This window comes from Gastrolobium bilobum, unplaced genomic scaffold (genome assembly GCF_033153095.1).
Source record: "Gastrolobium bilobum isolate Gb01-03AN ecotype WA unplaced genomic scaffold, APGP_CSIRO_Gbil_v1 utg5396, whole genome shotgun sequence".
NCBI classification, from domain to species: Eukaryota; Viridiplantae; Streptophyta; class Magnoliopsida; order Fabales; family Fabaceae; genus Gastrolobium; species Gastrolobium bilobum.
Window position 1 is genome coordinate 99849 of NW_026897307.1, and position 20537 is coordinate 120385.

At 36.3% G+C, this 20537-nt stretch overlaps 2 protein-coding genes and 1 pseudogene across 2 annotated transcripts; 1 reads left to right on the forward strand and 2 right to left on the reverse strand.

Annotated features, from left to right (window-relative positions):
- Positions 1 to 280: 280 nt before the first annotated feature.
- Positions 281 to 7336, forward strand: LOC133305828 (auxin response factor 19-like). The gene is made up of 14 exons (XM_061506069.1): positions 281 to 599; positions 747 to 856; positions 967 to 1065; positions 1186 to 1242; positions 1370 to 1525; positions 1597 to 1681; positions 1805 to 1895; positions 2070 to 2234; positions 2403 to 2525; positions 2826 to 2901; positions 3518 to 3653; positions 3874 to 5732; positions 5860 to 6050; positions 6629 to 7336. Exons 1-14 carry the CDS (start codon positions 542 to 544, stop codon positions 6762 to 6764), a joined length of 3342 nt encoding a protein of 1113 aa, XP_061362053.1. The 5' UTR covers positions 281 to 541; the 3' UTR covers positions 6765 to 7336.
- A 1989-nt stretch (positions 7337 to 9325) lies between these two features.
- Positions 9326 to 13279, reverse strand: LOC133305844 (U-box domain-containing protein 52-like; annotated as a pseudogene).
- A 3520-nt stretch (positions 13280 to 16799) lies between these two features.
- Positions 16800 to 20154, reverse strand: LOC133305832 (pollen receptor-like kinase 2). The gene is made up of 3 exons (XM_061506073.1): positions 19485 to 20154; positions 18319 to 18921; positions 16800 to 17407 (listed from the first exon to the last, which is right to left on the reverse strand). The coding sequence occupies exons 1-3, from the start codon at positions 20152 to 20154 to the stop codon at positions 16800 to 16802; spliced, it is 1881 nt and encodes a 626-aa protein (XP_061362057.1).
- Positions 20155 to 20537: the final 383 nt, after the last annotated feature.

The window sequence follows — 20537 nt, forward strand, 5'->3', positions numbered from 1 at the left end:
AAGTAAGAGTAATGATAGTTTAGTTGGTGTTAGTAAATTGAACATGTAGACATTAGTGCATGTGTTCATTCTTTCTAGTATAATTTTTGAAAAAAATTTAAAGTGTTAATATAAAATCTGTCCCGAATCAAACTAATCGTAACTTTATAAAAGAAAAAGAAAAAAAGTAAGAGTGAAGAACCGTCCATGACTCCGGAGGTCAACTCAACAGAAAAAGGTGTTGGGCTATTCCATTCCTTTCTATTAGTCAGCCATCCACATCCCTCGTCGATCTGAAAGAGAGAGAGAGAGAAAGATGTGTGTCTGGGCATGGCATTGATATTGTTTTTGATTTGGTATTTGGTCTCTCTCTCTCTCTCTCACACAATCCAACAATACTCTTCTTCTCTTCCCTTTTTCCCTCATTCAATTGATTTTCCAACCAGCCAGAGCTGTTTCATTTGCATGTTGCAGCTCTCTCTCTCTCTCTCTCTCTTGATGGATTGAATTGTTTCATAGATAGATAGATAGACATAAGACACTCATTCATCAAGGATCTGCAATGAAGACGCAACCTCAGCCTGACGGTGTCTCCGCTGCTCCACCCAATCCCTCCCAAGGTAACCTCATCTCTCTCTCTCTCTCTGTTCATATGCAGAGTTAATAATAATAATAATAATAAACAAGTGTTGGTTGATGGCTTTCTCTTTAATTTTCTTCATCCCTTTGCAATTGAATTAGTAATAAATAAGTTGGTTTGTTTGCAGAGAAGAAGAGCATAAACCAGGAGCTATGGCAAGCTTGTGCGGGGCCACTGGTGAACCTTCCCCACGCTGGGACTCACGTTATCTACTTCCCTCAAGGCCACAGCGAACAGGTCAACTCTTTTTCTCTATTCTTCTTCATATTTCATTTCATTCATTTCTTCCCTAAATATCCCAATCATAATATATATATATATATATTTCTCATTTCTTCGTCTTTCAGGTTGCGGCTTCTTTGAAGAAAGACGTCGACGCCCAAGTTCCCAACTATCCCAATCTTCCCTCAAAGTTACTCTGTCTCCTTCACAATGTCACCTTGCATGTATGACAACTTTCCTTCTTTAACAAACTAACATTTAGGGTTTTCCTTTTTTTTTTTTTTTTGATAACATCCTTTTTTTTTTTTTTTTTTTTTTAATTTCTCCTTTTCCTCTTTCGCCAGGCTGATCCTGAAACCGATGAAGTATATGCTCAGATGACACTTCAACCGGTGCCTTCTGTAAGCATCATTCACAATCACTCATATGATATGCCTAAACATCAAATTTGTACAATATTCAATATACTTGTTATTCCTAGTTCTTACAAATACAGTAAACATAAACCTGGTTATTATCTCTCTGCAGTTTGACAAGGATGCTTTATTAAGGTCAGATCTTGCTCTCAAGTCAAGCAAGACCCAACCTGACTTTTTCTGTAAACAACTCACGGCAAGTGATACGAGTACTCATGGAGGTTTCTCTGTACCTCGCCGAGCAGCGGAGAAGATTTTCCCCCTTCTTGTAGGTGTATTCCCTATTTCAATTAATCAACTCAAACTTCAGAGCTTGATATATTCCATGTTTCCATATAGGATTATTCTATGCAACCTCCTGCTCAAGAACTTGTGGCCAGAGATTTGCATGATACTGTTTGGACATTCCGTCATATATACCGCGGTATGTTTTATGTAGTGGCTATATTTAAGTTGAAACAACTGTACAATCAGAAACTTATCCCGTAATTTGTTAATCCCCTTTTTTTTGAAAATATTTTGCCTATTTGTGATACCCTTTAACTAGGACAACCAAAACGTCACTTGCTTACAACTGGATGGAGTCTATTTGTCAGTGGAAAGAGGCTTTTTGCCGGAGACTCTGTTTTATTTATAAGGTTAGGGTAATTAATTGATACCTTCTGTATTGTTAGTGTTTGAGTGCAAGGTTTCAAAATTGTCTTAAAATAGGTTGAAGCACCGTAATCATATTTTCACGCTTAGGCTCAACTCATTTAAGTAAATGACTTACTTTTTGTTTATATTTCCTGAATTTGAATGTTTCTGGGCAGAGATGAAAAGCAGCAGCTTCTTTTGGGTATCAGACGAGCTAACAGGCAACCTACCAATATATCATCCTCAGTACTATCAAGTGATAGTATGCACATTGGAATTCTTGCTGCAGCAGCCCATGCTGCGGCAAACAACAGTCCCTTCACCATCTTTTATAATCCTAGGTCCAGTATCTTTCATTTCCTTTGTTCTTACAGTACTAATTACTTTAATTTCCAGTTTTCTTTCTTGTCTGTTCAGTCAGATTCTAAAGGCATAGACTATTCACTTTGTCAAATGAACCCATGTTCTCAATCATAATGTTTCAAACTTAATATTTCTTTTGTTTGCAGGGCTAGTCCCTCAGAATTTGTTATCCCATTAGCAAAGTACTACAAGGCTGTTTACAACCACCAAATATCACCTGGCATGCGTTTCCGAATGATGTTCGAAACTGAAGACTCGGGAACAAGAAGGTGCCTCACTTTAAGCCCATGTATCAGAAGTATATTTTGTAAAAAATTGTCAATGATTAAGTTGAAAATAGTGCCTTCATGAAATGAACATGGGTGGTTGAATATCATAATTGGAAGATGTAATTGGTTTGGTTTGTAATTTAGTTGCTTTGGGAATCATTGTTGATTTATCAATCCAATTCATTTTGAACTAACATTTTATACAGCATTCCTGGGATAGATGTTGGCTGGGAATAGATATTATACTTGCAAATGGTTTAGATAATAAATATTAAATTAATCATTTCAAATGCGTTGCAGGTATATGGGTACTATTACAGGTATCAGTGATCTTGATCCTGTGAGATGGAAAAACTCTCAATGGCGTAATTTGCAGGTACCTTTTCTATCATCCTTTAACATTTCAACAACGTAATTTTTTTCCGTTCATATCAGTAGTTGAACCCAGGAGATTTATATTTTAAGAATATCAACTTCAACAACACTTTTTTTATCCCAAACTAGTTGGGGTTGGTGGAGAGCATGCTGTAAAGAACCTTGAGATACACCACCCAAAAGCTAGCTCAAAGGGTGGGAGTGCCCAAGGCCTTATAAAGGCCACATTAGTTGCCCACACAATTAATGTGGGCTATATATCTCAACACGCCCCCTCACGCAAGAGCCCTTTGGGCTAGAAGCGTGGAATTGCACAGGTCCAATTTTTGGTTTACCTTTTTGTGCTTTTTATTTTAATTCCACTTGAAAGTGGGGGGGGGCCGTGAGGATCGAACTTGTGACCTTATAGTCACTCAAGCTCTGATACCATGTAAAGAACCTTGAGATACACCATCCAAAAGCTAGCTCAAAGGGTGGGAGTGTCCAAGGCCTTATAAAGGCCATATTAGTTGCCTACACAATCAATGTGGGACTATATATCTCAACACATGCCTTTTTTTTTTCAATTTTTTTTTATCTTCATAGGCAGTGGTTAAATTTTACATATCATTGGTCAGGTTGGTTGGGATGAATCAACTGCTGGCGAAAAGCGTAGCAGGGTCTCAATCTGGGAAATTGAACCTGTGACTGCTCCTTTTTTCATCTGTCCTCCGTTCTTTAGATCCAAGAGGCCAAGACAACCGGGAATGCCTGGTAAATAATTATACTATATACGTTTTAGATGCAAAAATGAAATATATTGGTTTTTCGAAGTAACCTCTTCTAGGTTGGTTCTTTCTTAAGCTTCTCACTTGTTTGTTGATGTTGACAAACCTTTCATTTTATCGATGTTCTTAATGGAGGAAAATTTGAATTCGGTATGATGATTGGAAATTTGTAGTTTATTTTGCTTATTTTGTGTTAACTTTCGCAGATGATGATCCATCTGATTTTGATAACCTCTTCAAGCGGACAATGCCTTGGCTTGGTGATGATATGTGCATGAAGGATCCCCAAGGTCTCCCTGGCCTGAGCTTAGTTCAATGGATGAGCATGCAGCAAAATCCTGCTCTCGCTAGCTCATTGCAGCCAAATTATGTGCCTTCCATATCAGGATCTGTTCTGCAAAATCTTCCTGGTGCAGATATTTCCCGTCAGCTTGGGTTTTCTGCTCCACAAATTTCTCAGTCAAACAATTTAGCCTTCAATGCTCAGAGGCTACTTCAGACTTCCCAACAAGTTGATCACCTTCAGAAGCTACCATCCGCTTCTAGCACATTGGGGACAGTCCTGCAGCCGCAGCAACAGTTGGGTGATATCACTCAACAACCTAGGCAGAACTTGGCAAATCAAACACTTCAACACAGTCAAGTTCAGGCCCAACTCTTGCATCCTCAGAATCTTGTACAAACCAACTGTATTCTTCAACAGCAGCAACCATCCATTCAAAACCATCAACACCATAGAAGCCTCTCTCAAAACCCACCACAGCAGCAGCAGCAACAGACAATTATGGGTCAGAATCAGCAACAAAGTTTGATCCAATCCTCTATGCCTGATCATGTTCAACAATTACAGATGTCTGATAATCAGATTCAGTTTCATTTGTTACAGAAGCTTCAACAACAAAAACAAACGCTCTTAGCACAGCAATCTGTACAGCAGCAGCCTACTCAACTTACTCAAATTCAGGATCAGCAGAGGCAGCTTTTAGATAAACCACAGAACTTGTCTAGAGCATTAACGCCTGGTCAAGTGCTGGAAATTCCTTCTATACTTCAAAATTCACTCCCTGAGGCTAGTTCTATCTCACATCAGATGACAAAGGTTAATGCCCCGAACAATATTCAATTCTCTCATCTGCCTCAGCAGCCAAAGCTTCAACAGCAGCAACCTGGCTTGCTGTCTGAAATGTCTGGCCACATGGGACTTCCCCCTACCCCAACAACCAACCAGCTCTCTGCTGCTGGCGGTGGTATACTGACCAGAGCAGCTGGTGTCGGGCAATCTGTAATTACTGATGATGTTCCATCTTGTAACACTTCACCTTCTACAAATAACTCTGCCAATGCACTTCCACCACCGATAAATTCTGGACTCCATAGAAGCACATCAGTAGTGGATGACATGGCTCAGTCTGCTGCCACAATCTTGAGTTCAAGTGGCTTAGAAACCATGTCATCAAATGCAACCTTGTTGAAAGATTTACAGCCAAAGGCTGAAGTTAAGCCTTCTCTGAACATTTCCAAAAATCAGAATCATGGAAATTTTGGTCCTCAGACGTACTTGACTGGTGGTGCTGCCCAGACAGATTATTTGGATACATCATCTTCTACAACATCAGTTTGCCTATCTCAGAGTGACGCTCATATGCATCAGAATAACAACCCATTATCTTACAATCCACAGTCGATGTTGTTTAGAGACAATAGTCAAGATGGGGAAGTTCAGGCAGATGCTAGAGGCAATATTCCATATGGCAATAACATTGATAGCCAAATGGGAATGCCACTGAATCCAGATTCCATTTTAACCAAAGGCACATTGGGGCTGGGGAAGGATTTATCTAATAATTTCTCTTCAGGAGCCATGCTTGGTAACTATGAAAATAACAGAGATGCTCAGCAGGAACTTTCATCTTCAATGGTTTCACAGACATTTGGAGTCCCTGATATGACCTTTAATTCAATTGATTCCACAATAGACGATAGTAGCTTCTTGAATAGGGGTCCATGGGCTCCACCACCAGCACCGCCACCAGCACAGTTTCAGCGAATGAGGACATACACCAAGGTTTATTGTTGATGTTATTGATATTATAATAGTAAATCTGTCTTGATGGTACATGTGTTCCTTTTCATGTGTTCTTGCATGTATAAAAAATTATATTATTCTAAATTAGCTTTTTGCATCCTTTTAGGTATATAAACGGGGAGCAGTGGGAAGATCCATAGACATAACACGGTATTCAGGTTATGAAGAGCTTAAACAGGATCTAGCTCGTAGGTTTGGCATAGAGGGACAGCTGGAGGATCGGCAGAGGATAGGTTGGAAACTTGTCTATGTAGATCATGAGAATGATGTTCTATTAGTGGGAGATGACCCTTGGGAGTAAGTCCTACTGTGTTCTTTTCTCACTGGCTTTGTCTTTTTGCATGTGCGTATTCCCAGCTGGATATCCAGCTGGCAAGACAAATAATGTTTGGAAGTTCAATAATCATTTTGTCAACCGTGGTAGCCTACCGACCAGAACTTTTTTTCAACAGTTGATGCATTCCCCCTCTCCTTAGGACAAGGATATGACAAATTAAGTCTCATTCTTTTAGTTTGTAGGCTTGAAGTGTCCCATCCCATCTATCTGCATCCGCAACTAACCATGAGCCACTTAGATAAGTCAGGGGGATATGAATAGCTAACAATTTAACTTTCCTACTTCTCTAGTTGTATTTTTAAGGCATCAATATCATGAAATTTAAGGGGAAAGGAAAATTATTCATACCATTTGCACGATGGAAAATATCAAGACCCCAAAGAACTGGACTAATGTGCATCTTTTTTGTATTAGGAGCAATTCCTGAATGCCAACAATCTATAATGGCTGCAAATATGTTTAAATTTAGAGAAATTCCCAAAACCCTGAATTTTTCCAATTTGTTGATCTGATATTTTAATTGTTATGGGCATTTCAGGGAGTTTGTTAACTGTGTTCGCTGTATTAAAATACTTTCTCCTCAAGAAGTGCAACAGATGAGCTTGGCTGGAGATTTTGGCAATGGTGGCCTTCCAAATCAAGCCTATAGCAGCTCTGACGGTGGGAACACTTAGATGGAGTCCAGTAATATGCTAACTATTCTTCCACATTGGTTACTTAGGTTGTTTCAAGGAGACATACATTATTGTCTCAAAGGTGGTTATTATGCCATTGGGAACGTTGTTGTCCTGCATCGGGACTTAAAAGTGATCTTTTGCAGTTGTAAGGAGAAATTTTGGAGCTGCTTTGTACATGCAAATTTGAAGATCCAAACAACCGTGGAGAAGCTAACTGCTGCTATTGCAACAAGTTCAATCAAGGTGTTAAACTGGTATTGAATCGAATGTTTGGAGCCCCTCGACAAAGTTAATTTGTGTTTGAAGCCATAGATGTTGTAATATTGATCAAGATTGTTCTCGGCATGGTTAGAAATATTTAATTCACTGTATTGTAGAAAGAAAGGTTTAATATTATTTGATAGTTTTGAATGTAAAAAGTTCTAGTTTGTTTTTCCATTCAGAGGAATTGTTGACATTTGAATAGAATGATGGCTTGTTGCTTGGGCCTTTGTAAACACTAGGCAGCTAGATTTTGCGGAAGATTTCACGATCTTCCACGGTATCCAAGTGGGTTGCGAAACAGAGAAACTTCAAATGTTGTGTAAGGTCAAGTAGATATTAACTTGAAGCGTGAAGTAAAAAAATAAAAATAAAAATTGGTCGAGCATTGTTTTACTGTAGAAGTAGCTCAATTAATTAAAATCGGTTACGTTTTTTTTAACTTCATAAAAAATAAGGAGGGAGCTATTTATCTGGGTTTGTGCTCTTGGTTCATTTTTATTTCTATCTTTTTGGTAAATGCCTTTGGTTGATCGTAAAATCAATATAATGTTTTTCTTCTTCGAATCTCATTCCTATTCTGTAATTGTTGAAGAATGAACATAACCATTTCTCTTAACTTATTTTATGACAATTCAATTCAATATAAAAGCAGTGAATAATCTGATTTTATTTTGATTCAAATTTCAAATGAAATGGGAACTGATTTGAATTGTTATGAATGTATGATATGTGTCTCTCCCACAATGCAGGGCTTGTTCGTGGGGAGGAGTTAAATAAGGTGAAGTTTCCCAGTCTCTGTAGCAGGCAACATAATAAACATAATCATGAACTGACACAGAAACAGATACAGACAAAGACATATGGTGGTGGTGTGGTGGGGCTCTCCGTGCAACCTGGTCGCAGACACAGGCGAAATTGCTGTTGGTGTTATTGGAACCACTCATGTGTGGCTGTCTACTCCACCATAGACAAGGAAGCTGTTTGCATTGGTGAAGAGCCTAGTAGTCATTCCTTTGTTATCTTAATTGACAAATCAACTGACAATTGTCAAATCAACTGTCAGAGATGCTCTTACTACAGGTGTTTTGTTAGACGTAGGTGTATAGAAAGCTTCAAATCCAAGTCTGAAGTCAATTTAGCTTCCATGCCATCAATTGAATGACCAGAATTATTGTAACAGAGCAGGAAGAAGCTATCAAGCTGTCAAATGAGATTTGTTTCCCTGTGATGATCAAGGTAGATTGCCTTATTCTTCTCTATTAACATCCTAGTGCTTTCTTGTGTCTATTTTGAAGACAATTCCAGTTTTTCAGGATGAAACACTCCACTCATGCTTACATTATATATGCATGCACGCATGCATATATAAATGTGTACACTTAAGTATACATGAGAGTAAATGAATCTTATTTGATACTAATTTATATGATGATCAATCTAAAGTTCTTTTGGAAATGGAGTATTTAGAGTTCAATTTCAAGTAAAGCTGCTGAAAAAAAGTGGAAAGGAAGAATTTCATCTGCTGAGTTGTGTAATCTAAAGTTCTTGTTGTTAGACACTCATGGGCTGAGATAATTAGTAATGGGCCTGAGATAATTAATTAGTTAGTTAGTAGGGAGTTATTCTAGAATATTCTCAAATAATAGAATATGAGGGAAGTGTGGGAGCGTGAAGGAGCATAAAATCAAGCAAATGGTAAATGGGGTTTTGGGAAAGGATCTCTAGGAATCTCTTGAGGCCTAGGTCTTTTGGCTTTGAGGGTGAGTAGAGACCTTTGGAGTTTATCTTTCTGCATTGTTATTTCCAATATTTCTATATTGTAATTGAGTACTGTGAGTCTTATTTCTGAGTTAGGTAGTAGTATCAACTATCAAGTAGTAATGTGTTGCTGTTAATTGTAAAGGGGAAACCCATTTCTCAGTTTATATTAATCGAATATACTGTCATTTTTAGTTACTTTTTGCTATTAATTGTTTGGGGTTCCATCAGACACCTTATGAGAACCCACAACCACAATCACAAATGGTGTGGTCAGTAAATGAGATTACGCTAGTTCAAGGTTCAAGCTCAGAAGGGAAGGGGAAGAAATATCTACTTGTGTAAGTAAAAGTCTAATGGTAGAAAATAAGATCTTCGTAGAGAATAAAGTACAAGCGTTCTTTGATTTGTCAAAACATATGGTTATCCATCTGCATGTCGTGAAACTATTGTGGAACAAGGTTTGTGCCTGCCTGCCTGGTATTCACTCTCGGACCACTTTGAACACAGTTTATCCATCTCAGGCTTAAGGATTGAAAAAAAGCATTTGACTATAAACCTGAATTTGTTTCATAAAATTATATCATTGGAAAGGTAAAAGAATTATGTGCACAATTTACATTCTCCCCAGTGATGATGTGCTTGAGCGGCTTTCATATCCGGAGATGCCTGATAGTGTCTGGGATTCACTCCTAATATCCTACAAGAAAACCTAACATTCATTTTGATGTGATAAAAGAATCATTGTGGTAAATTTCTGAATAAAAAAAGAAACAAAGTGTGATCAAGGAATGATGACTCACTTGACCAGTGGAAGAGGTGCTGCTTCTAGAATTGAATCCTGTAGTGCTAGAGGTGAATCCTGTAGTACTAGAAGTGAATCCTGTAGTACCTCCAAACATCATCATCATAGGCATGTTTTCTTCAGCAAATGCTCGTAGTTTATTAAGCTCAGGTAACACAACTTTTCCAAGATCAGGTCTATCTTTTCTCCTCATTTCAGCACATTTGAGTGCAAGTTTGGCAAAATGTAAGGTCTGTTCAATTGGCCAGTCCTCAACGGAAGGGTCAAGCATATCAACAAAAGTCCCCTTCTCAATGGATCTTGCAACATGATGTGTCAAACCCATTGGTGGTTTTGCCGTTACAATTTGCAGAAGCATGATCCCTAGTGAGTAAATATCAGATTTGATTCCAAGCATGCCGGTTTGCTGGTACTCAGGATCAATGTAACAGAAAGTTCCAGCAGTTGATGTCATGCGATACTGAGTCACAGTGTCTGCAACTGAAGGAGGGACAAGCCTGGCCAACCCTACGTCACTGATCTTGCTCACATAGTTACGGTCAAGCAAAACATTGCCGGGTTTCAAGTCACGGTGAACCAATGGCTCTGGTTTTGTCTGGTGAAGGAAAAGGAGACCTGTGGCTATCTCAGCAGCAATTTGGAATCTTAGTTGCCATGGAAGAGCTCTTGACTTACCTCTCCTGAAGAGACAGTCATCCAAGCTTCCATTGGCCATGTACTCATAAACTAAGCAACCATACTCAGGGCATGCTCCAAGGAGGAGAACCATGTTTGGATGCCTTATGCAACTTAACACTTCAACCTCCTGCTGAAACTGCTCCCTTCCTTGTACTGCATCTGGCTTCAATACTTTTATTGCAACTTGTGTGTGATCTAATTCACATCTGTATACAGGGCCATAACCTCCTTCACCTATCTTAAGAGAGTCCGATAAGCCTTTTGTTGCCTCTTCAATTTCCTCAATTGTGTATCTTCTGTACCTATTTGCTCCAAAACTATCTTCTGTCTTCTTCCTTGTATTGCTTTCTGTTTGGCCTCTCATCTCTGCATTCATTCTTTTTTGTGCTTCTAACACTGCAATTCTTTGAGATGCTTCTGCCGCCTTCAAGGCAACTCTGCTCTTTTCTTTCTCCTTCTCTACGAGTGTCATCGCTGCTTCTTCAGCTATTTTTCCCTCTTCCATTCTCTTTTCTTCTTCCAATTTCCAACGTTGAAGTTCCATTGCCTGTTGTAGGATATATGGTGTCAAATTATATGATGTGTTTTGTCCAATATTGAACAACTTTGATTATGGCATGACAGTACTTAATATATTTGAAATCTGTAAACTACGTACCTTCTGCTTTGCTGTAAGAGCTTCCTTGCAAGCTGTACTGTACATGTCCATTGTCTGCTTGAGTTCTAGCTTCAGTCTCCTCATCTCGGCTTCCATTTCATCCTATAATTTATGTTTGTAGTTATTATATGGTAGATTGTTTCAGCACGCATGTTGATTACATATATGTAACATGTTAACATATCTTAGACATGAATTGTCCTTACCGTGCTGTCGGAGGATACCCTGGATGATAATATGCCACTGGCTTGGGAGCTGCTGAATGAGTAATCATGATCCTTAGGAGAGCTCATGTCAATGGACTTAGATCCTGAGAAGGATGAAGCAATGCTTATGGATTCAAAATCTGTGCCACCTGATGAAAACCTTGGAGGGACCATTCCAGTATCCAGATCATCATACAATGAAGGGAACATTCGATCAATACTTGGCCTTCCATTGCTCACGAATGATATATCACAATCAGCTGGAATTGAAGACTCATATTTTTGCATTGATCTACCAGGTCTTGTGAACGGTGATCTGTCCATATTATAGTATAGAATATCAGTTTAGTCCCTCTCCCACATTATGCAATATATATATACACACACACTACATTGAATTAATGTTTTAACTTACATGATGTCAAGATCATCCTGCACCTGGGATGTTCCATATGCTGGTTTCTCTGGTGCTAATGGTGCTGCAGCTGTAATTGATATATATACAAACAAATTAAGTGTACTATAGTTGAATGTTCAATACTTGGCCTTCCATTGCTCACGAATGATTTATCACATTTGATATATATACATACAAATAAAGTGTACTATATGATCATAATAGATCACTGAGCAATGAGAATGATGAGAGGGAGCAAAATATTAATTAAAGAGACTGAAATGTACATACATCGTGCACGTGGAGGGTAGTTTCGTGTGGGTGGATGATCCATTGATCTATCAGGATTTCGGACTGGCTGAGACTGCAATTGTTTATGGGAAGGAGCACTTTTATTAGAAGGAAGTGGAGCAGAAGCACTCTTCACACTTGAGATTTTTCCTTTTGAGATTATATAAACAGTGCAGAATGGCGGTGCCCCCTTTGTCACAGAGCTTGGAACATCCGTTGCTCTAAATCTTCTGTCATAAAAATTTCATCAAGACAGGTTTCTATTATGATCTAAACTGGAGTCTTACATCTACATCATTTAATTACTTCATCATATTCTTACATTATATTAAGGTAAAAGTATTTCTGCTTTTGCAGCAGAAAGTTTTTGTCAGCCACAGATACATTTTTACCAGGATCCGTCGGCAGATCTAGATAAATGTATCTGTGGCAGATAAATCTTTTTGCTACAGCTGCAGAAAAATGGAACCCATATATTAAAATATCTTATGCGTTTGGAGTAATATTATTAAACTATATATATGTTGTGCATAATAAAGTTGAACAAAAAACACTTTTTATTACCTAACAAGGCCACCCCTTGCTGGTGCCCCAAGCACCATAAGCTCGATGGAATACGTGGAAATGCTCTCTACTATTGCCTTGGATATATCCGTGTCCTCCAGCAACACTTCCTTGCATTGTATCTATACATCAAATAAAGACAACACTAATTCGTTAACATAATAAGTGCATATATTTATTGTTGAATTAATGATGAAAATGAATGTGTTGGAACTAACACTTTTTCTATTGCAGAATACACGAAATGACTCAAATAGTTCCTTGGATTCGTTGTCAGGGACCACTTCTTCCTTCACATCGGGGGCTACAAGTAGTCATCGTGAGGAATTAATGTGTGTCATATAAAACAAACATGTTATGTCATGTTATGTTATTGTTGAGATATATAAAACCATTAATGTATCATCACCCATCAGCTTAAGCTTTTGGGTTGAATTGGTTCTTTACATGGTATCAGAGTCTCGTGTTCCGAGTTCGATCCTCACCGCCCCCCACTTTCTTTCAAGTGGAATTTCTTTGTTCGCACAGATAGGTGGACCTGTGCATTGTCCACCCTTCAAGCTCAGTGGGCTCTCGTGTAAGGGGGCGTGCTAAGATATATAAAACCATTAATGTAGCATCACCCATCAGCTCAAGCTTTTGGGTTGAATTGGTTCTTTACAGTTATGTTTTATAAAACATCAAATAGATAGATAGATAGATAGAAATGAAACCTGGTGTGGAATTGGAAGATGCTCTTTGTCTAACATGGATAAGATAGAGACTTTGGTCTTTAGGAAGAAGATTGTCCACTGCCCATTTTGCAGCATGTTGGCTTGTCTTGTTATTCTCAATTGCCACAGCCACAACACGTCCTGCACCTAGTTTCTTCTCTGAATTGGACCTCGACATCTTTAATATTTCTTGATCGATCGAGTGGCTTGAATTTCCTATACACACTTTTACAAAACCTCTGCCTGTTTCTATAAAAGAATTAATGTTTGAGAAATTAACATGTTTGAGTGTTGCATTTTAAGCAGTTTGTTGGAACTATGAAACGTCAGTAAGTGCTGTTGAAGAGGGACAATTCTTAATTAGCTTGCACTTTGTTGTTAGGTTCCATAATTAGTTATCATTCACGCGTTCAATATCTTGTACATGTATGTACATGTTCCGGCTCGGCGTTAATCTAGAAATCTTAACACACCGCCAACCCTTCCCTTTGCCCCTTTTTGGAATATACAGTTCGTTATCTTCTATCATTAATTTGACCAAAAAAACCTAACCACTTTTGCTCGTTATAGTTAGTAGTTAATTACAGTTATATACTACGGGGACATGAAATGGCAAAGGTTAAAAGAGACAATGCTTATCTTTCACCATCCTTATTTTTATGAACCATTTAGAATTTAGAATAGGGGTTAACGGCATTAATTAATGAATATCTTATATTAAGGAATATAAATAGTTTAAAAGACTATAAATATTCTTTAATTAGAACACAAACAATGGGTTTTGATGTGTAATATTTGTTTTCAAGGTTTTGATAGTTATCTATTTGGAAAAAATATTTGTCATTTTAAATGACACAAACTTATATCATTTTTAATGAAATTACGTCGTTTTGGTGTGTTTTAACATTCTTTCTCCTCCATTTTCTTTTTATTTCTAATTTTATAAATTAGAAAAATGACAAAACACACCAAAATGACGTAGTTTCATTAAAAATGACACAAAGTTATGTCATTTAAAATGATAAACACTTGTTATAAAAAAAATAAAATGATAAACACTAAACCATCTATTTTTGCCCTAAAAGATTTATATTATTGTTTTAAGGTATATTATTAAGGGTTCGCTTTTTCTGCAGTTACTGCAGATAAGTTATCTGTATTAAGCCAATACGACGTCGTTTTGGAGCGAAAATCATGGTGTTTTTGTAATTTTAATTTATTTCAGGGTTATAATAGTTTTTATATTTATAATTCTTTAAGATTTCAATACCAAAACGGCGTCGTTTTGGAAATAAATGCAGATAACTTATCTGCATTAACTGCAGAAACATTTTTTCCTATTATTAATATGCGTTTGCACTATACGTGGGTTAAATATATATTTTTTTTTTTAATACAGTGGGTTAAATATTTGTCTCAACGTGTGTTTATCTCATTTACCACCAACTAAAGATTGCCATCTTAAACTTCATAAATGTATATATATTTTCTACTTTAGTATTATAATGTATTATGTTTAAGGGTTCGCTTTTCCTACAGTCAATGTAGATAAAATTATCTATATTGAGCCCAAAACGACGTCGTTTTCAGGCGAAAATTAATATATTTTTATAATTATAATTTATTTCAGGGTTATAATAATCTTTTTTATTATAAATTTTTAATTTTTAATCTAAAATGACGTCGTTTTGGGAGCGAATGTAGATAACTTATCTACATTCACTATATAAACATTAAATCCTATGTTTAAAGCATAAAAAGTGCTCTGTTTGAAGTTTTTTAATTAGTAATTAATTTCCTTTTTATTTTTGGTTTTCCTCACGTTTTCAAATAAAGCTATTTTAAGGGCAGAGAAATTAATAAGAACAGAGATTTCGTTAACAACCTTCTATTTTGAGAGTGAAATGCATTTCTAAAGGCTGCCTGCGTGACTGCGTGGTTCATGTCGATCCTACGTTTAACTTTATTTTCGTTTCTGTTTTTAATATAAGGTTGAAGATCTTGCGCTACCGCAATACCGTTCCCTTGCATTAATATCAAATTACATACGTACACTATTAAAATCTTGATTTATCACTAAATTTTACGTTTTTACGATTTTTTTTTCATGAAAACGATTTTACTAATATTCTAAACGCTTTTACGTTTTTATGATTTTTTTGCATTACACTTTTATGTTTTACGATTTTTTAATCGTCTTCTAATTTTATTTAAGATCTTGATTTTAACAACATTGACCACTCGTATCAAGAAGGGTTAATTGCGTTTGGTTTTAAGCAAAAAGTCATGCTTTTAACAAAAGAAATTTAACAATGCTACTAAAGAATTAGTTTGATAGTATTTCAAAAATTAATTTTTACAATTATACTTATAGATAAAGACGAAAATTATGTTAACTAGTTTTGCTCATCTAAAGATAATTAATGTCTTGATTTATGAATAAGTATTGATTATAGATCTTCATGTCTCCTAACTTGAAAATTTTGTCCAACAATATATTTTTTATCATCAAATTGACTTAGCAGACTCTATAATAAAAATAATGGTCTTCGTTTACCGAAAAAATAATAATAATGGTCTTCACCGTATCACAGGTCATAGTACGATATATAGAGCATGGGGGGTTTAATTATCGGTTTTAATTTATTATTAATCTATCATATGAATTATTAAAGGTAAATGAGGTCAACAACCGAGATTGAATAATGTGAAACAATTAAAGATAAAAATTTAATTTGTTTGGTTACTTTTATTTTTTAACTATAACCATATATTAAAAAGTGACAAAATATTCACATTCACTAATTAATTATATTAATTATTTCTTCATTTTTAGCATTTAGTCCAAATTAATTAATAATCTCATTTTTCTTTTTCCTTTTTTAATAACTCACATTCACTAGTGTTAGGGTTCAATTTTCTCTCTCTTACAAGCAATGTTTACTTTAAACACTGTTACCATTATTAATTTGAGATTTTTTTTTCAATGAATCATTAGTCGATCGAGTATATAATGACATTAATCATACTGAACCAACCTACTGTACATATGATATTGACAATGCACTCCTTAAGTAATAAAAGACTTGTTAAAATTTAACAAAACTATTTTCCTTCCTAACTGTACATGTTCTTTTTCAAAATTCAAAGGGTAATATTCAACCAAGCTAGCTAGCTACCTTCAAATTGGAAGTTAGTGAAATTTTTAAATAGTAAATACTATTTTTTGTCCCCAGCAAATTTCACGATACCCGTTTTAGTCCCTAGCAAATAGAAAGGCTCATCGTGGTCCCTAAAAAATTCAAAATGGACCCATTTTAGTCCTTTTGAGGACTAATATGGGTTTTTTTAAAATTTGTGAGGGACCACGATTTCAACTAAATGGTTCCATTTGGAATTTTTTAGGGACCACGATGGACTTTTTTATTTACTAGGAATTAAAGCGGGCATCGTAAAATTCACTGAGGACCAAAAAAAGTATTTACTCATTTTTAAATATAGCTAACAAGTGTGTGTAAGAGAGATAGAGATAGCGATTGCAATGCAAATCCCAAGATATATTTGATATAACAAAAATGGAGTTATCCAACCTAAACTCCATGATCTCTATAATTGGACCTTATATATAGGGAGAAGCTAGCTGAAAAATAATTAAGCCCTTAATTTGAATTGAAGACTTTATAATAAGAATAGCTTAATTAAGAAGAATAGAAATCCTCTTGATCATTATGATCCCTTTCCTTAACCTCTAGAATATTTTCTACAGCTTCTTTCAAATCCCATCTCTTGTCTATATCAAGTTCACAAGAAGCCAATGCAATCTTCAAAAGCTTGACCATCTCCCCCTCATTGTTTTTGGTTACCTCCATGTCTTTATCAAACACCTCAGAAGTCCACTCTTCAGGGACAACAGAGTCCACCCAATTTGCCATACTCAACTCACTTCCTTTACCTTGTTGTAGAAAGTTAGTTGGTAACTTGCCTGTAAGAATCTCCAAAATGAGTATCCCAAGACTCCAAACATCTGTCTTCTTTGTTATACGGCCATGTTGCAAATACTCTGGGGACTTGTAGCTCACCATGATTTCAGGTGCAAGATCCTGATTTATAACTGGTACCAACCCATAATCTGTGAGTATCGGTTCCAAAGACTCATTCAGAAGAACGTTGGAGGATTTAAGATGTCCATGTGGTGCTATTATGCTTGGCAACTCCTTGTACAGATATTCAACACCTTTTGCTATTCCTTTCACAATCTTCAACCTCGTTGGCCAATCAAGGCTTGGTTGCCCCACAGCATGGTATCCTGAACCAACAAATTATATATAAGCATCTACACACACTCACACACACATGATATATTTTCACTACATGTAACTTTCTACATATATAGAATTTGACATCTCAATTAGATCCATATATATCTAGGTCATCTTTTGTCCATTACATAAATGATGAGCTCACAAGACACAACTTAAGTATCTAAGAGGTATTCATACTACCATTTTTTTCTATTATCAATTCATTACCATTCTAATCACCGCTAGATCAAATTTTTCAGTAATTTTCCTCTCTTTCCACTTACTTTTTGCTGAAAAGTTTTATCCAACGATGATTAGAATGATAGTGGATTAATAGTAGAAAAAAGTGGTACTATAAATATCCTACCTCAATAATTAAATTATTGTTCTGTATTTTAATGTAATAATTTTCCTAAAAACAATATGCACGCTAATAAACAATCATCTCATCTAAAAGTTCAAGCTATTAAGTAAGAATTACTTTATGGCTTTGTATTGTAAAGAATCAATTCAACCCAAAAGCTTAAGCTACATTAATGATTTTATATATCTCAACACGCCCCCTCACACGAGGCTCACTTACCTGTACGAACAAAGAAATTCCACTTGAAAGAAAGTGGGGGACGGCGAGGATCGAACCCGGGACACGAGGCTCTGATACCATGTAAATAACCAATTCAACCTAAAAGCTTAAGCTGTTGGGTGAAGTTACATTAATGATTTTATATATCTCAACAAGAACATATATATTATTTCTCTAATGCAACCCTTCCCGTTTCTGACACCATGTTAAACATCCACTTCAACTAAAAACTCAAGCTTATAACTAATATCTACATTAATGATTTTATGTTAGACTTTCTCTAACACACGTATTGATAATAATAAATAAATATATGCATATATATATTCGTACCATGTAGGCGAACAGCCAAGCTGCCATTCTGAACATAGTCGGTGACCAAGAGCTTCTCTTCCTTTCTGTAGTAGTAAGCAACGAGAGGAAGCAGATTAGGATGATTCAACCTTCCTAACCTTCTCATGTGTTCCTGAAACTCTTCCCTCCCTACATTGTTCATTTGTTTGAATCTCTTCACCACCATGGTTGGGCCATTTAACAAACCAGCCTTGTAGGAAGAACTGTAACAACCACTACCCAATATCTCAGCAGAGGCTCTCAGCAGTTCTTGCAAATCAAACTGATCTCTGTCATCCCTCACGAAGGACAACTTCATGCTGTTGTTAGAACCTTGGGACCTTGAAGACCTTGTAGACCTATGGCTCCCTTCATCTGATGATTCCATTGCTCCTACTTTCTTTTCAAGGCTAGATGGTGAGTTTTCCCTAGTCACTGTTGGTGCTTGTTTTCTTCTTCGACGGAGGACTAATAATATCAATGCTCCAATTATCACAATCAATGCCACACTAACAAGAACCGCAACCACAACAACACTGACTGTTGATTTCTTCTTATTAGAGGAGCATGCACCTAACGGGGCTCCACATAGCTTTTCATTACCTGCTCATGCATGCATTTGGGTTATACATTAACTAGTTTTTATTCTCATTTGACTTTGCCAATATATATATATATAGTCCCTCCAATTTTCTACGGATAGTACATAATTATTTTTTTTATATTCCTATATAATTATGTATTACCTATAGTAGATAGTTATTTTTTTGTTGCAGGAATTCCTACAATATGATTCTTATATTTCCCATATATATATATATATATATGACTTTAATAGCTCTCATGTCGCTGCAGATGAGAAAATATGCAGCAATATTTATTTTCATCAGGATACTTCCGTATTGTAATGTGTTTTTTTTGTTTTTTTATTCCAGGATACGGCTCCGTATCCTAGTGTTAAAAGTTTGCTGCAACTTTTCTCATCTGCAGCGACAGCAGAAACGAAGAACCCTATATATATATATATATATATATATATATATATATATATATATATGTATATGTATGTATCAATCCAAGTATGCAACTATAATATGTAGTATTAATCAAAGAACAAGTCAACTATAGATATTAAAGAATTGATATTAATAAGATGTGTTAATTACCTGAAAAAGATGAAGCGAGCATCTTGCTAAGGCTGGCTGGTATTTCTCCCTCTAATTGATTATTAGCTACGGTAAATGATTTCAACATTTGCTGAAAATTGGGAATGGTGCCACTGAATTTGTTGCCGTCCAACCTCAAGTCTATAAGCCTAGGCAAGGATGCTAAAGAAGTTGGAATAGCACCTGTAAAGTGATTATTTGACAAATGAATTTTCTTCAACCATTGCATACCCTCAAAAGCTTGAGCAGGAACCTCCCCTGAAAACTTGTTATTTGAAAGGTAAATGGTCTTCAAACCAACTAGCTTGTGTAGCTCTGGCCATGTGCTATCAAAATCATTGTTAATGAAGCTTATGGTTCTGAGATATGGTAACTCCTTGAGGGAGTCAACATCAATGACTCCCTTGAGGCCCATATTCTCAAGCCTCAAACCCCATGTATGTCCTTTATAGCACAGAATGCCATACCAATTGGCAGCATCACCTGAACATGGAGGGATTGATGATGCATTCCATGATGATAATGCATTGTTGTTTTGGAGGGACTCCTTAAATTTGAGGAGGGATTCTGTGTCTGAAGCACCATTAGCATAAGAGGGAATAACATATAATAATAATAATAATAAGAGGATGAATATGAATGGGCACCAAGTGATATTATTGAGTGCCATTAGTGAAAAAGGGTAGGCACACACGCACAAGGGAAGGGTGTGGCGTGCGCTCCCTTGAGAAAGTGCCTGCTTTTTGCTATGAAGATGCTACTTTGAAGGGTGGAGAAACTTTAGATGGCATTGGCATTGGCATTGAAAGGAGAAGCGAGAGAGAAGAGAGAGAAAGAAAGAGAGCTAAGAATAGGATACAGAGAGAGTGAGGTTGACGAAGTCCTTTTATTTATTTCTAGTTTGCATGAGAATGTTTATAATATATGTGTGTGTGTCTTCATTGTCAGAAATACACGGCCAGCCTTTGAAAATACCACACACACTACAGCTACTTTCTCCTTCTCATTGCTTATAAATTTACGAAAATAATAATAATTTCGTTATTGATTTTT